At 39.3% G+C, this 16,188-nt stretch overlaps 1 protein-coding gene across 1 annotated transcript in view; it reads left to right on the forward strand.

Annotated features, from left to right (window-relative positions):
- sardh (sarcosine dehydrogenase) overlaps positions 1-16,188 on the forward strand; it is a 57,000-nt gene that overhangs the window by 15,273 nt on the left and 25,539 nt on the right. The window contains exons 9-11 of the mRNA XM_057321666.1: positions 4,202-4,288; positions 11,950-12,040; positions 12,686-12,827. Of these exons, the coding sequence (XP_057177649.1) occupies positions 4,202-4,288; positions 11,950-12,040; positions 12,686-12,827 (320 nt within the window). The remainder of the gene's footprint in view (positions 1-4,201; positions 4,289-11,949; positions 12,041-12,685; positions 12,828-16,188) is intronic.

A 16,188-nucleotide genomic window follows, 5' to 3' on the forward strand; every position in this document is an offset into this window, starting at 1 on the left:
AAAAGACAACATAAATCCTAATAATCTGTAATTATGTTCCAACTAGAGGCAACAAATGTCGTGTTTATAATGGGGATTATTGTCTTTGTTGAGTCGCGACGAGACATGGCGTAACACTGATTGATCACTAACAGCAAATCTTTATAACGTTGTATATAAAAGGTAAAACAGTTAGCTATAATTTTTAACTATTTAACATATCTTTTTTAAAAACATTACCAATCCTTTATATCTTGCTCAACCTGATGTGGTAAGAGGCGTTACATTTCCATCACACGCTTGCAGTATTCGACCAATCACTACGCACTGGTAAACTGGCCAATCATAGCACACCTCACTTTTCAGAGCCATGAGCTTTGTAAAAAATCTGCGCGTTTCAGAGAGGCGGGGCAAAGAAGAGATACAAACATGCACGGTATGTGGAAAATACAGCGTTTTTGAACCTTAAATTGTGTATACGCACATTACATCTAAAACTATCCATAATATTCGTTTTAGTCGTGTCATTTGACCCCTTTAATTTAAATTAAAACGGAATATGTGGATTTTTTTTACTTTTTTTTAAGAACGTTTTGCTAGCTTCAGGGCTCTAGAGTGCGACCAATTTGTTTGCGACCAATTGTTGCGACCTTATTTCTCAATGGTGCGACTAAGAAAAATCTGAGGTTGCACCGGTGCGACCAGCCGTTCGAGGGAGAAAAAAAGTCTCCGCGACTCTGAAAGTCTCCCTGTGATTCAACAACAGACACACATTAGGCCCATATCGTGGTCTAAACCAATCAGAGATAGTGAAGGGCGGACCCCCTCTGATTGGCCGTGGTCCAGATTTTCCTGTACGTGTGTGTACCAGAGGTCGCGTTAAATGAAAATTCTCTGTCATTGACAGATTTTTTTTACCAGTGACGGAAAAATCTGAAGGCCGTCCGTCCGTCCGTCATTTTGACGGATTACAATGAGGGCAATTTGTAACTCCCCATTTCCCTTCATTAGAGCGTGATATGCTCGCGAAGGGACGTGCGTGTTTTCACCCGTCATTGTTACCGACTAGACATATGTGATGCAATCTGGGAAAACCCGTCGGATGTCGCGCTGGGACACGGGAAAGACAGTTCACCTATCAAAGTAAACCACATAACATGAAGAATGAAGGAGTATCAATTCACATTTCCCGCCAGTCCTGTGTAAACTACGGCATGCAAAGTTTTTTATACAATGTTTTCGTGAGATGACAGAGCTCCCCGTCTGCAGCACCGGGAGTTATCCGATCGCAAAACATACAAGGGATGATCAAAAGTCCAGACACTATGCACATGATAAACAACGTAAAACTTGTTTCACTGCTTATTAGTTGTTATCCGTAATGTTTGCTAGTTTCCTTGTGTAGTGATAATGGCAGAGCTCTCGTTGTTTAAGTGTGCCCTGCACTATTTTCCTTACTTTCATTTTATTCAAACGGTTTTGTACAGTATTTTTATAGACTTCTACACTGGGAAATGTTTTTTTATTAAATTGTTATTAGAGTAAGTCTCTTACTCAGTTAAACAGTTAAACAGAGTGGATATAGCCGCAGATGATGAGAGAAGATGAAAAGAACGATTGACAACTTTTTCGTGAATAATGGCCTGATCCGTCCGAAAATCATAAGCAATGCTCTGACACGGAGCCATCAACCTCCCAGGTTATGTCAAGCCCTGGTCCATTTATCTTGAGATGTTTTAAGTTTAAGTTTAAGTTCAGTGAAGCACTTTAAGCACCAACACTTTTTCAGTAAGTTACCTTTCTTGTAGAATTGTGCTTCAAATAAAGAACTTTATGTTGACCAGATTGTTAGTTAATCATTTACAAGTTAATTTTGCCTATATGGACAGCGATTTAAAAAAAAAAAGTGAACTGGTAAAACTGCGGTGTTAAATGCGATGCGGTCGAAAATTTGGGTGCACCTAACTTTTGAGCTGGTGCACCTAAGAAAAAACGTTAGGCGCACCAGTGCAACCAGTGCAAAAAGTTAGTCTAGAACCCTGAGTTTACCCACGAACTTAAGAAAATTATATTCCTTAATTTTAAATGTTCCACTAATAATGTAAGAACGTTTTTACAATGCTTTCAGAACATATAATGTTGATAAAATGTGAATTTAAAAGCTGCTTTAAATTAATTTGTCTTTACAAGCAATTTTATAGTAAAATGTGGACATTTTTTACAGATTTTTTTTACAAAAATTGTTTTAAGAACGTTTTGCTAACTTACCCATGATGTTATAAAAGTTATATTTCAGAATTTTGTAATGTTCCACTAACAAAGTAAGAATAACGTTTTATATTAACGTTTTAATAATAATGCTTTCAGAACATATAATGTTGATAAAATGCTTTTTTGACGTTACTGCAAAAATGTTTAGATAACGTTGAGCGATTATTTATTAAAGTCTGACAATGGTCTGTGTTAGCCGGGATGAGGGCAAATAAATGCTATCTTTCGTTTTGGGTCAAGTATAAATTATTTGAACCTAATCCTGTATCTGGGATACAGCTCTAAAGGCTTTGATTTGCCTTTGGGTCCTCTGTTGAGTCATGTTGAGACTGAGGTTGACAAAACAAGGTGACCGGGCGTGCGGGCGTGTTCTGCTGAGGATGGCAGTCAGAGAGGTTTGGTCATTTGCTGTGAGGGAACAGCTGTCTGTGTGGAGTAACGTATGAATAAGGGCGATGAGGAGAGGAAGATGATAAATAAAACATAACTGCAGCCTCACCCTTTGCTTTTACTCTCTCTCCTTTCCACTCAGAAGCAAATCCAGAAAACACTTTCTCACATGCAGTAATGGAAAACGACTGTCTCTCGTCTTCGTTTGGCCTTCATTTATCTTTTCGTTTTATGCATTTCTTTTCCCCTTTTCCTGCCTTTCACACTCATTCATCTTTTCATTTATGTCTGACTTTGATGCTGTTGTGGCTCATCCTGAGCTATCTTACGACTGAAAGCTCTGACCATTACTGTAAGAACAGGCCATTAAGTGAGCACTCAGTTCTCTGATACATTTTTAAAGACACTTTCTGAAAGATCTGATCTGACCTACTGGATGCACAATAGGTCATTGCAGTCTCACCCTTTTATACCTTTTGCTCTTTAAAGGGGCCATTTTCTGCACGTTGGCAGCGATTTCTAAAAGTGCACTTACATTGTTTATTTTTGTAATATATTTATCTATGATCATTTTCACACTCTTGAGAGTCAACTTTGAAAATGAAGATCAGATTTTAGTGATCGCACAGAATCGCATGAGTGTGTGTAATTTTTTGGAGGATCTCTTGACAGAAATGCAATGTAATATACATAACTATGTCTTCAGAGGTGTATAAAGACCTTACATAATAAAGCGTTATGTTTTATTACCTTAGAATGAGCTATTTTTATCTACATACACCGCAGGTCCCCTTACATGGAATTCACCATGTTGTTTCAACAGTAGCCCTAAATGGACAAACTGCTCTAGCGTGTTTCGTGCAGACGTTATCTCCTTCGCCATAAAAGCGAAAACGTGATGACATCTTATTCCTGTGTGAGCCACCGTAGCGTTTCGAAAGGGAGGGGGGAGTGGTGTAGCGAGCAGTTTATTGCAATTCACAACCTCACCACTAGATGCCGCTAGATTTTACACACTGGTCCTTTAATGTTAGGGATGCACCGAATGTTCGGCAACCGGGATTATTTAGCCGATAATACCAAATAAGCATTTAGATCATTTCACTTCTTCGACAGAAAACGCGTTTTTGCTATTTTTGGCCGAATAAATGAAAAATGTTTGTTTTTGATGATGCAATCAAGTAGCCACCAGCGTAGAGTTAGAGGCGTGCTTGCTTTATAAATTCAGCAAACATTATTTATAATACATAAATAATTTATATACATATAAATTGACATTATTTTTATTTTGCTAGTTTACCTATTTTACGTTATACTGTGCTTTGTTGGTGTAATGTCTGCTAGAGTGTTAAATGTTCGGTTTTAAATCTTTCATGTTAATGTTTCGTGAAAAGTAAAACAAAATGTTAAAAAGCACATTTTGATTCAAAATAATTGTGAAAGAATGTGTTCGGTATTCTGTATTGGGCCTTCGGCCAAGTGTTTCACTACATTTGGTTTTGGCCAAGAATTTTCATCTTGGTTCATCCCTAGTTAATGTATGACTGTTTTTCAATCCTAGAATCCTTTACTGCAGACCATAAGCCCCTGATGGGTGAAGCCCCAGAAGTGAGAGGATTTTTCCTTGGTTGTGGTTTCAACAGTGCTGGTAAGTCGTGGCGCTCACACACACAAACACATTTTGGGTTTCCATGTTTTATGGTGACTTTCTGTAGACATAGTGATTTTTATACTGTACAGCAATATATTGTATGCCCTATTCATCACATTTCCCCTAAACCTGACCCTCATACAAACCTTACTGCGTTTTTACATTTTCATATCAACAAATGAACATAATTGATGAGACAAGTCCCCACATGGTCAAAAATCACACAAATATCTTCCAAAACTATAGGGTTTACCAGGAACACACATTACGCACTCAAAAATCACACAAATATCTTCCAAAACTATAGGGTTTACCAGGAACACACATTACGCACACACACACGCACACACACGCGCACACACACACACACACACACACACACACACAGCGTTTACATCTAAAGGTTCACCCCCACCCACTCTTCATATTGAAGGCACCTATTCTTGAACCAACTTGAACTCTGACCTCTGCATGTCTAGTACTAAAGAGATGCAGTGTAGACGCATTCCTTCCGCAAGATAAGCTCAGTTTATACAAAGATTTTTGAAAAAACATGTTTTAGGTTTTGGATTCTATCTAAACATGAGATAAAGATGAGAGGTCATATTTTTGGACATAGACATGATGTGATTTTGAAGGTCGGATGAAACTCAGTCCCGCTCTAGAGTTTCGCTGACTACACTCAGTTTGGGGCGGGTCACCTTGCAGGCTTCAGACATGCTGACGGATCACAGGTCGCGATCGCGCATACGGATCAGAATACATAGCTGTAGGAATCAAAATCAAATATTATATGCACGCATGCCCTTTTTTTACGACAACGATATTTGACCTCAGCATGCAAAACATATTTCCTGGAACTAAGAACAGTGTGAGAGGATGTGATGCATAGTGTTGTAGTCGAGACCACCGAGACCAAGACAAGACCGAGACCAAGACAAGACCAAGACTTTGAGGGGCCGAGACCAAGACCAGCACTCCCAAAATTCATTCAAAAGATCCACAAAACACTAAAAAGTCATAATAAAATAATAATAGAAGTAACTTAGGTGATTTATTGTGCAGAAATTGTTGTGTAGGATGTTTTATGTTTATGTTGTTTTATGTAACTTGTGTTTAATTGTGTCTAAAACTTAGGTCGCTTATTAAATCAAGGTTTATTGAATAATTATACAAAATCAATATCACATCAAATGTTATAAAATAAACAAGATCTCATACAAGTACCTTTTTTGCAATCACATATCGGATATTGTGGGCCTTTGTGTGCCCCCATTCTTCTCTTACCAGCAGTAAGAGTAACAAAAGTAACAGAAGAATCAAATAAGAAACAAGTGGTGAATGCTTTTAAAAGTTTTACATCCAATCACATGAGTGATGTTAACACACAAATCAGACAATGCACCAGCAATTTTTTGTAATTCCCACAGTTGTGGTCTTGACCGGTCTTGAAATAAAATCCCGAGACCACTAAGTCTAAGAAAACCAAGACAAGACCGAGACCAAAGACAGTCGAGACCGAGACATCAAAAGATGGTCTCGAGACCAAGACCGGTCTCGAGTACCACAACACTAGTGATGCAGTTATGTTATTTGATATACAGTGCGAGTTAAATACGAGTAAGATGTTGTCATGTTGTTGTCAATGTCATGTTGGCAGTGAGATTTGAATGTCAAAATGTGTCTTTGTTAGTGTGTTGTTGTGATTTTTTTTTTCAAATTTTATCGGCATGCAAAAACCCACTATAGTGATTGATGCATGTTAGTGATGAAATCAAAGACCCTCCGCTCGAAGTCTGATCCCAAGTGGTCACAGAATGTCAATGTGAATGTCAGATCCTCAATGAGAAGTGCTTGGAGTGGCTCTTATGTCATACGTGCGACACCAGATGTTAATCAGGGATTCTCCTTGTGTCTGTGGGATGGGTTCGCGTGTGTCCAACCAAAGGATTCCATCAGTATGCATGACCACGAAGAGAACGTCTTTCCCGCCATCCCCCCGTTTGTCGTCTGTTCATTTTTTCTCTCTCCTTGTCATGGTCTTCATTAGTACAACCATCACGCTGTGAGACAAGGCCATGAGAATAGAGATGTCGACATTGTCTGGAGAAGAGTTTGAGGAAGACTGGTTAAATGGGTCAAGTCTTGGTTGTGTGCGTGTCTGCGTTGGGAAACACTGCATGTTTACTTAAAGGAACAATTCAACCAAAAATATAAATTCTGTCATCATTTACTCAGCCTCGAGTTGTTCCAACTCTGTGTACATTTTTTTGTTCTGATGAACACAGAGAGAGATATTTGAAAGAATGCTTGTAACCAAACAGTTCTTGGACATTATTGACTACCATAATAGGAAACATTACAATGGTAGTCAAAAGTGCCCCAGAACTGTTTGCTTTGCTACATTCTTCAAAATATCTTCTTTTGTGTTCAACAGAACAAAGGAATTTATAAAGCAATTTTTCCTATATGGTAGTCAATGGTGGCCAAGAACTATTTGGTTATAAGCATTCTTCCAAATATCTTTCTCTGTGTTCGTCAGAACAAAGAAATTTTTACAGGTTTGGAACAACTCGAAGGTGAGTAGATTATTATTTTGGGATGAACTGTTCCTTTAATGAAAAATGCAATCCTAAAATGCATTTCAAGTGCTTAGCAAACACCATTATACAGCAACGGTTATGGGCCTGTCACACTAGGACGATATCTATATTATTGTCCACACCAACTGAAAGTAATTTTGGCCAGACCTAAATCATACCTTAGGCTTAGAGGTTTACATTTACATTTAGTTATTTAGTCATTTAGCAGACGCTTTTATCCAAAGTGACTTACAGATGAGGGAAACAATGGAAGCAATTGGAACAACATAAGGACATCAAAAAGCATAAGTGCAATAAAAGAAAACTAGTCTCATATAGCCTACCACAGTATACAGAGCTAAGTTTTTTTTTTTTTTTTGAAAGAGTAGAAAAGAGATATAAGTCAGAACTTCTCAGTCCTGTGTTGACGGAAGAGATGTGTTTTCAGACGGTTTTTAAAGATGGCTACAGAATCTGCTGATCTTGTAGCAGCGGGCAGATCGTTCCATAAATGTGGAACCAATCCCGAGAAGGTACGTGAGAGAGATTTTTTTTAACTTTTTGTGATGGCACCACAACACGTCTTTCGTTTGCAGAGCGTAGGGATCTGGCGGCTATATAAGTCTGCATTAGCGAGTGAAGATAAGGGGGTGCCAAATCAGTGGTGGTCTTGTAGGCCAGGAGCAGAGTCTTGAATTTGATTTGAGCGACTATAGGGAGCCAATGTAACTTAGTGAAGAGAGGAGTGACGTGCGCTTTCTTCGGTTCACTGAAGACCACTCTTGACGCTACATTCTGGATCATCTGTAGAGGTTTGGTTGTGCAAGCTGGAAGTCCAGCCAGTAGCGCATTGCAGTAGTCCAGTCTGGACAGAACAAGAGCCTGGACTAGGACATGTGTAGCATGCTCGGATAGGAAAGGTCTAATTTTCCTAATATTGTACAGGATGAATCTACAGGACCGGGTGGTGCTGGCAACCTGATCAGTGAAGTTAAGCTGATCATCGATCACCACTCCCAGGTTTCTGGCCGTTCTGGAAGATGTGAAGGTTGATGAGCCCAGTTGAATGGAGAAGTTGTAATGAATCTTTGTGTCGGCCGGGATTACAAGCAGTTCTGTTTTAGCAAGGTTCAGCTTCAGGTGATGGTCGTTCATCCAGAGCGAGATGTCGGCTAGGCATGCTGAAATGCGTGCAGAAACAGTCGGATCGTCATGTTGAAATGACAGGCGGAGTTGTGTATCATCCACACAGCAGTGATAGGAAAAGCCATGTTTCCGAATGACAGAGCCTAGGGATGTCATGTATATAGAAAATAGCAACGGACCAAGCACTGAGCCCTGAGGCACCCCTGTGTCGAGATGTTGGGACTCAGAGACCTCTCCTCTCCAGGATACTCTAAATGACCTACCTGTGAGGTAAGACCTGAACCTTTGTAGCACCACTCCAGAGAAACCCATAGCCTTGAGGGTCGACAGGTATGTGGTGGTTAACAGTGTCAAAGGCAGCAGACAGATCCAGTAGGATAAGTACAGATGACTTAGAGGTGGCTCTTGCCAGTCTCAGGGCTTCAGTGACAGAGAGCAGCGCAGTCTCAGTGGAATGACCGCTCTTGAATCCAGACTGGTTGCTGTCCAGGAGGTTGTTCTGGGTGAGAAAGGATGAGAGCTGGTTACATACCACACGTTCAAGAGTTTTAGCAATGAAGGGGAGAAGTGACACCGGTCTGTAGTTCTCTAACAGTGCAGGATTAAGAGTGGGTTTCTTCAGTAGCGGGGTAATACGGGCCTCTTTGAAGACTGTGGGAAATGTACCAGTGGTGAGAGACGAGTTGATAATGTGGGTCAGAGCGGGAACAACCGATGGAGAGATGGCCTGGAGGAGATGAGTGGGGATGGGATCTAGCGGGCAGGTAGTTGGGTGGTTAGAAGACATGACCTTGGAGACATCATCTTGAGATAGGAGAGAGAAAGAGGGGAACGAGCATGTGTCGGGGGTTTGGGCGTGATCAAGAGGCAGCGGCACAGAGAACTGACTGCTGATGGTGGTTGTTTTCTTTACGAAGAAAGACGCAAAATCATCAGCTGTTAAGTTGGATGGAGGTGAGGGGGCAGGCGGGCAAAAAGCAGAGAAGGTTTGTGTTTAGGATGTTTCCTTAACGGTACTACTTGAAAGTTTCTTTCTCAGCCTTATTTTTCTTATTTTTATAATATTGTATTTCCTCCCGTTATCTTTCTCATCGCCCCTGACATTTACACAAATACAGCTGCTGCTCTGCTGAAGGAACAGAATTGAGAGGAAAAGATTGAAGGGGGAAGTCTGTCCACATGACAGTATTCAGTCATGCAGCGTTTAACTCTCATTCAGGCCAGACCGCAACAGTTCACAGCAGCTGTAGCACAACACAGACCAAAGGCTGAAATGAATGAAAGCAGGTTCCTGTAGCACAGCTGGTAGATGTTACACTGACAAATATGAGGTCAAGGGTTCAAATTCCAGGGAACACAAAGTGATACATGCACTGTACGTTGCTTTGAATAAATTCTTATGCCCATAAATAAATGTATTAGCTTTAAACTACTGCAGTCTGCACCAATAACAGACTTATGAGATTCTTGCAGATTCCCCACAAGGTAACTTGTGGTTGAGGAACACCGTGGAGTCAGACAAGGGCCACTTGTATTTGGTCTTGAGAGACTAAAGAAACTGCTGACTGATTAAAATATCAACAGGTTAGAGTTAGTTAACCCTACACCTGCACATTGGAAAAAATACAGTAAAATAACCATTTTTGTCTTGTAAAATTACATGTTTCTAATGTGTTTCTTGAAAATGTGCCCTTTTTGCTTGTAATATGTCAGGTTTTAAATTGTAAAAAAAACTGTACAATTCTGTAAAATTACAGTTTTTACTGTAAATCTGTTTAAAAATTACAGTAAATTTTCGTAAATATACGGGTTGTTTATACTGTGGACATTACACTTTGTTTTCAGAGATCTGTCAATTTTCAGATTTACCTGCTTTAAAATGTCATACAGAAATCCAGAATGAGGTTGGTCACCTTACATACAATATATATTCGCTTCCTCTCCAAATGTGCCAGAATAAGCTGCAGTGTGGACCAGACTTGATCCCAACACTCTGGAACCTGGTTACGGGAGAGTAGGAGATCAGTTACAGTGCAATGTTCATGTGTAGTGAGGCACTTATGAATTAAATATAACTTGAAGCTTTGTGCATTTACCAGATCTATGATATAACACATTGTGGAAGCCGGATACAACTTAAAGAATGTATTATCCGGGTGACTGGTTTCCCGCCAGTGTAATGCAGTGATGATGATGAAGAAGAATGGATGGTGGAACATGAGGCATTGCCTATAATAATAACAGTTGCAGTTTGGGGGTGATGATTGGGTGTCATCGGAAATCATGAAGAATAGGTTTCTTAAGGAAATGTGAGTGACATTGCACAAAGAGTATAGTAATATCTGGGACAATAAGATCTGACACAGGACTAAGATGTCGTCACGTTTTCGCTTCTTTGCCGATGGAGATAACGTATTTACGAAACGCGTCGCTCACTAGAGCAGTTTGTCCGTTTAGGGCTACTGTAGAAACAACATGGTAGATAGAAATAGCTCATTCTAAAGCCGCATTCAGACATCTAGAAACTAGCAGTGGCAGAGCGACGCAATCTCATTCATTTCAATGGAGAGCTGGCGACACGAGCAACTGACCGTTGGCGACAGAAAGTGGGCGTGTCCAGCAACGGGAGTGAAGTGACAAAAGTTGAGAAAATGTCAACTTTATGCAAATGATGAGCGACTTTCGTGCGCGACTACCAATAGGAGTAAAGCAGTGGAGCTCACGTCATCCATCTCTCGTCAGTTACTGGAGGGTTTGTTAAAACTTTACTAGGATAAACAGAGCTAGGAACGCCTTCAAACAATCTCATAGCAAGAGACAAGCGACACACAGCGACAAAGTCTCTGGCTGTCTAAATGGGGTGTAAGGTAATAAAAACATAACGCTTCGTTATGTAAGGTCTTTATACACCTCTGAAGACATAGTTATGTATTGTATTGCGTTTCTGTCGAGAGATACTGCAAAAATTACATACTGGAACTTCATGTAGATCATAAATCTTAAAATAGGTTAGGAAACCAAATGTTGTTACTTTTAATCCAGAAAAACGCTGCTCCCAGTTCACTTAAATTTAGTTCACCCAAAAATGGTCCCCACTGACTTGACCATAGTCATTTTTATTCCTACTAGGGAAAGTCAATGGGGACCATTTTTGGATGAACTATTCCTTTAAATGTGTTTATTGTCCCAAATATGGAGGATTTGTTGATGTAACGCAGCAAAGAGCAAACACTGTCAATGTCAATATGGCTTCTTTGGATGTATGTTTATATGGTGTGTAAAGCGTTAGAAGCCGTATGATTCGATCATGTCTGGGATTATCCTAAAATTTCAATTTCCGTTCCTGAATTTTCCTGTTTCTGACTGTAATGTACGTATATATGCTCAGATAAATAAAAACAAAGGACTTGTTTTGTGGATTTTTACCTTAGTTTATCTCTGTGGTATTGTGGTAGACGTGTCAGCTAGGTGGAGTAGTGTGTAAAGCACTGTGCTTGTGTTAAAGGGATAGTTCACCCAAAAATGAAAATTCTGTCATGAGTTACTCACTCTCTAGTTGTTCCAAATCTGAAAGAATTTCTTTGTTTGGTTGAACACAGAGAAAATTATTTGGTGGAATGCTTGTAACCAAACAGTTGTTGGACCCCATTGACTACCATAGTAGAAAAAATGACCCTACTATGATTCCTACTATGGTAGACAATGGGGTCTAAAGACTATTTGGTTATAAGCATTCTACCAACCATATTTCTCTGTGTTCATCAGAACAAACAAATTTATACAGATTATATAGAACTCGAAGGTGAGTAAATTATCACAGAATTTTTATTTTTGGGTGAACTGTCCCTTTAAGAAACATCTTTTGGATGGATCTTTCCACTGTTCACAGTTCAATGATGTGATGGGTGTACTCTGTGGTTTGATTGGCAGGTATGATGCTGGGGGGAGGATGTGGCAGGGAGCTGGCTCATTGGATCATCCACGGACGTCCTGAGAAAGACATGTATGGATATGATATCAGGTACATTTATGTGTGCACCACATTTAACCCTTCGTGGATCTATATAGCAAATAACCACTGATTTGACCACAATTGATTTGATCTGTCTTCACAATCTGTATGATTGTTCCCAATAAATCAATAAGGGCAATGCAAAGGTTACTGACCTTTCTTATAAATGCATCTAATGCAAATTTCTAATCATGTTTTTTAATCTTGGATGAACTGCAAGTATCAGTTTTCACAGAGAATCGTAAAGATTTTGTGATTTTTTTTTAAAAAGGGGTGATTGTTGTAAATCATATTTTTTCTTTGGAGCTCCAGAACTGCTTTCTTCCGACTGCTTTTTTTCCACAATAACAACATCTTAAAATAAACTTAACTCTCGTGGGTTTTTGAAATAAAAGAAGCCGTTCTTGATTCCCAATCCTACCAACATCTAATCCCTTAGGGTGTTACAAACGCATCAGTTTTAATTTCTATCCCGGTAATGATTTTACCCAAAGCACATGTTTGTCAATGAAACAAAGAAAGTGATCGGTGGAACTGTCAAGGTCAGCCACACTCACAAAGCACAGAACACTCTGAACCCGCTGTCAACCTTCACCCTCAGCTTTCCATTAGTGCTGCCTGTGTGCTTATCATCTTCCTTTATCTCCATCTCAGGAGGTTCCACCATTCCCTGACCGCCAATAACCGCTGGATCAGAGAGAGAAGCCATGAGTCATACGCCAAAAACTATTCGGTCGTGTTCCCCTACGATGAACCTCTGGCCAGCCGCAACATGAGGAAAGACCCACTTCATCAGGTTCTTTTCTTCGCTTCCTCCTCCACCTGCAATGCAAACTTTAAAATATTTAATCACAATTTAACTGATAATTGCACTTTTAAAAACAAAGGTGCTTAAAAAGTTCTTCACAGCAATGCCATTGAATAACCATTTTTGGTTCCACAAAGAACCATTCAGTCAAGGAACCATCTCTTGCTTACCATTTTCTAATCTGAAGAACCTTTTTTCACCACAGAAAGCACTTTTATTTTTAAAAGTGTATTTGTAGTTAAAGAGGTCGTATGACACGGCTAAAACGAATATCATCGTTTGTTTTATAGATGTAATGCAATGTGTATACACGATTTAAAGGCAGAGTAGATCATTTGGAAAATGCTAACGTTTGCCTGTTAGCAGTGCAATCATACGATCCCTCCCTCTCGCGAATCAAAAATCCAATCCAAAGCCACGCCTCCTCCAAAATACATGAGCGCGTTTACAGACCAGAAGCTGTTGGATCGGTTCCAGTGAAGTCATGTCACATTCACCGGTGAGAAAACATTACAGTACAAAGTGAATTACATTACTACAATAACGAACGTCTCCAGGTACCTGCTCTCTGTCCGCCATTGTCCCGCTGCCTGCACATCACACATGAGCGCGCTGATGATGTATGATGTCTGCGTGAACAGGGTGCTCAGTGGGATGCAAAATACGCTGACTGAATATGTACACGACGTATCATTGCCCTCAGACCGAGGGCAGAAATTGGTCTAACGTTTTATGACCCTATGCCTTTCACAGACTATATATAATTATAAAAATACCAATGTTGTAGAAAATACAGCGTTTTTGAACCTTAAAGGCAGAGTAGGCAATCGTTTCCAGAAACGTTTTTTGTCATGCTGGTTGGAAGTCTCTTAACATCCTGATAGCAATCAATAAGTAAAGCAATTTTTCGCAACTTATTGATTGCTATCAGGATGTTAAGAGACTTCCAACCAGCATGACAAAAAATGTTTCTGGTAAGGATTGCCTACTCTGCCTTTAAGGTTCAAAAACGCTGTATTTTCTACATACGGTGCATGTTTGTATCTCCTCTTTGCCCCGCCTCTCTGAAACACTCAGATTTTAACAAAGCTCATCGCTCTGAAAAGCGAGGTGTGCTATGATTGGCCAGTTAACCAGTGCGTAGTGATTGGTCGAATACTGCAAGCGTGTGACGGAAATGTAACGCCTCTTACCGTATTTGGAACATCAGGTTCCAAAGCAATTGTACTGACAGGTACGCCCACCTTACTTGCGTATACATTTGGGCGGTCTTAGTCAAATCATACCACGAACTGACGTAGATTTGTGGGGGTGTGGTTACACGAGGCGTTTCAGGCAGGTCTGGGTGAGCATTCGCTTTTAGATAGAATGCATCTTTTGTTCCGACACTTTAATCTTTGCAATTTTACGTGTCTAATACATGCATGGGCAACTTATAACACACCAAAGACACAGAAAAACACGTGTTCGCGCCATATGACCCCTTTAACATATTTTTTTATTGTTTATGTTTGTTTTTATTCATATACTTTTTTTTATATTAATAATATTTATTATATTTTTCATCTGTTAATGAATTGCAAAATATATATGTTTTTACATTAAGCAAAATGTTTTATGAATTTCACACCACATCATCGCATTATTTTCGCATGTGAGACTTTCGTAAAGGTGTAAAGTGCATTTTTCCTAGTGAATTATATTATATTGCGCAATATTCCAAGTCTTCATTTTTTTTAAATTTCACATTTTTCTTTGTGTGATGACATTATGCTTTTTAAATGTTTACATACTTTTGTTGACTGTGCACAAGATTGCTTTATCAAGTAAATAATGCCGCTTAACTTGGTGTTTTTTACTCTTCTCTGTTCTCTTACTATCTTATATCCCACTTCACACCTTTCTTCCTGTGTGTTAAAAATGGCTTGTTTAGAGGCCGAAAGCGTTGCATAAGCCTGTTGTGAGAACAAATTGTGTTAATTACATCAAAAAAAGCTTTTGGTTTAAGTGCAAATCATTATTTTAGTCGGCAAACTTCGCAACTTGCCAATTTGTGTGAATCACGTGTGAATCCATTATGCAGTGTTTGCCTGCCAGCATCTGAACGAGCATGTGGCTGCTTTAAAAGACTTGTTGCTAAGCTACTGCTAAAAAGATGATGTTTAAGTGTTTCCAAAAATACCACTTTGTTCTGGCTGGCCTCCAGGCGTGAAGCCACACAAGAAGGCTTCATCTTAGTGAATAATAGCCTGCTGAAATATGGATAGCTAGCAATAATAACACTCTGCGTTCATTTAGCCTCACTAAGAAGACTATAAATTAGACATTCTGCTTGAATATTTCATTCCTTTCCAACTTGGAAATCTTCCTGAGTTAATCCTGCTAAGAGCTAGCAAGGGATGCACTACTGATATAGTCTCGCGTAGCCAGAACTTATCGCCGCTTTCTTTGGCCAAGACCCGCCCAAGAAGGCCATATGACTGACAGGTAAAGCAACTAATCACCTTTCGTTTTGTGCCGCGTCATGTTTAGATACATGGAAATGTCCCCACAGTAACAGACCGGTGTATATTCACTAACGTGTCAAAAGTTTACAGCAACAAAATGATTATAAGTTTATGCCGTGGACCTCGCATACTTTTAAGAATTAAGTGTTTAGTCGATCGTGATGAATTCTTATAGCAACCGTTTTAAACGTCTCCCGGAAATCCTGTGAAATTCAACCAATCAGATGATGACTTCGAACTTGCTGAATTGTTTCCAGAAAAGTGTGCCTTATGCATCAGACGTTTAGCCAACGGTCCGTGGGCGTGACGTCTGAGGCTGAGACTGATATAACGGGAATAAAAACACTTGCGTATAAAGTTATCTTAAAAGTTAACTTTGGTGTTTATAGTTAAGTGAATTGTTTTGAGTCAAACAATGAAACAAAGATGTCAGTTTGTCAAGAAACAGAATACGTATGTACATGATCCATGATGTCTCTGTTTTCACACATTTTCATTTTTGGAGTTCCAAAACGATAACAGCATTGTGCACTTGTCGTCAAACACTGTCGTCGTTTGCTTTACTAAAATTAAAACTTTGAACATTTGTCTGTTTATTGAAATCCATTAAATTATTGTCCTAAACATATTAGAAAAACTTAAACTAAATGAAAAATTGAATTGTTGCCTCAAAAATCAACGGAAATAAGTTTGAGGTGCTAAAATTATAATAATAAACAAAAACTAAATGAAATAAAAATAAATTGATCTTAGATACTGTAGGAACATAAAAAAACAAACAAATAAATAAAATGTCAAGGGCATATAACAAAATTGCTTAACGTTGAACTAAAATCAACCAA

This window comes from Triplophysa rosa, linkage group LG22 (assembly GCF_024868665.1).
Source record: "Triplophysa rosa linkage group LG22, Trosa_1v2, whole genome shotgun sequence".
In the NCBI taxonomy this organism is placed as follows: domain Eukaryota; kingdom Metazoa; phylum Chordata; class Actinopteri; order Cypriniformes; family Nemacheilidae; genus Triplophysa; species Triplophysa rosa.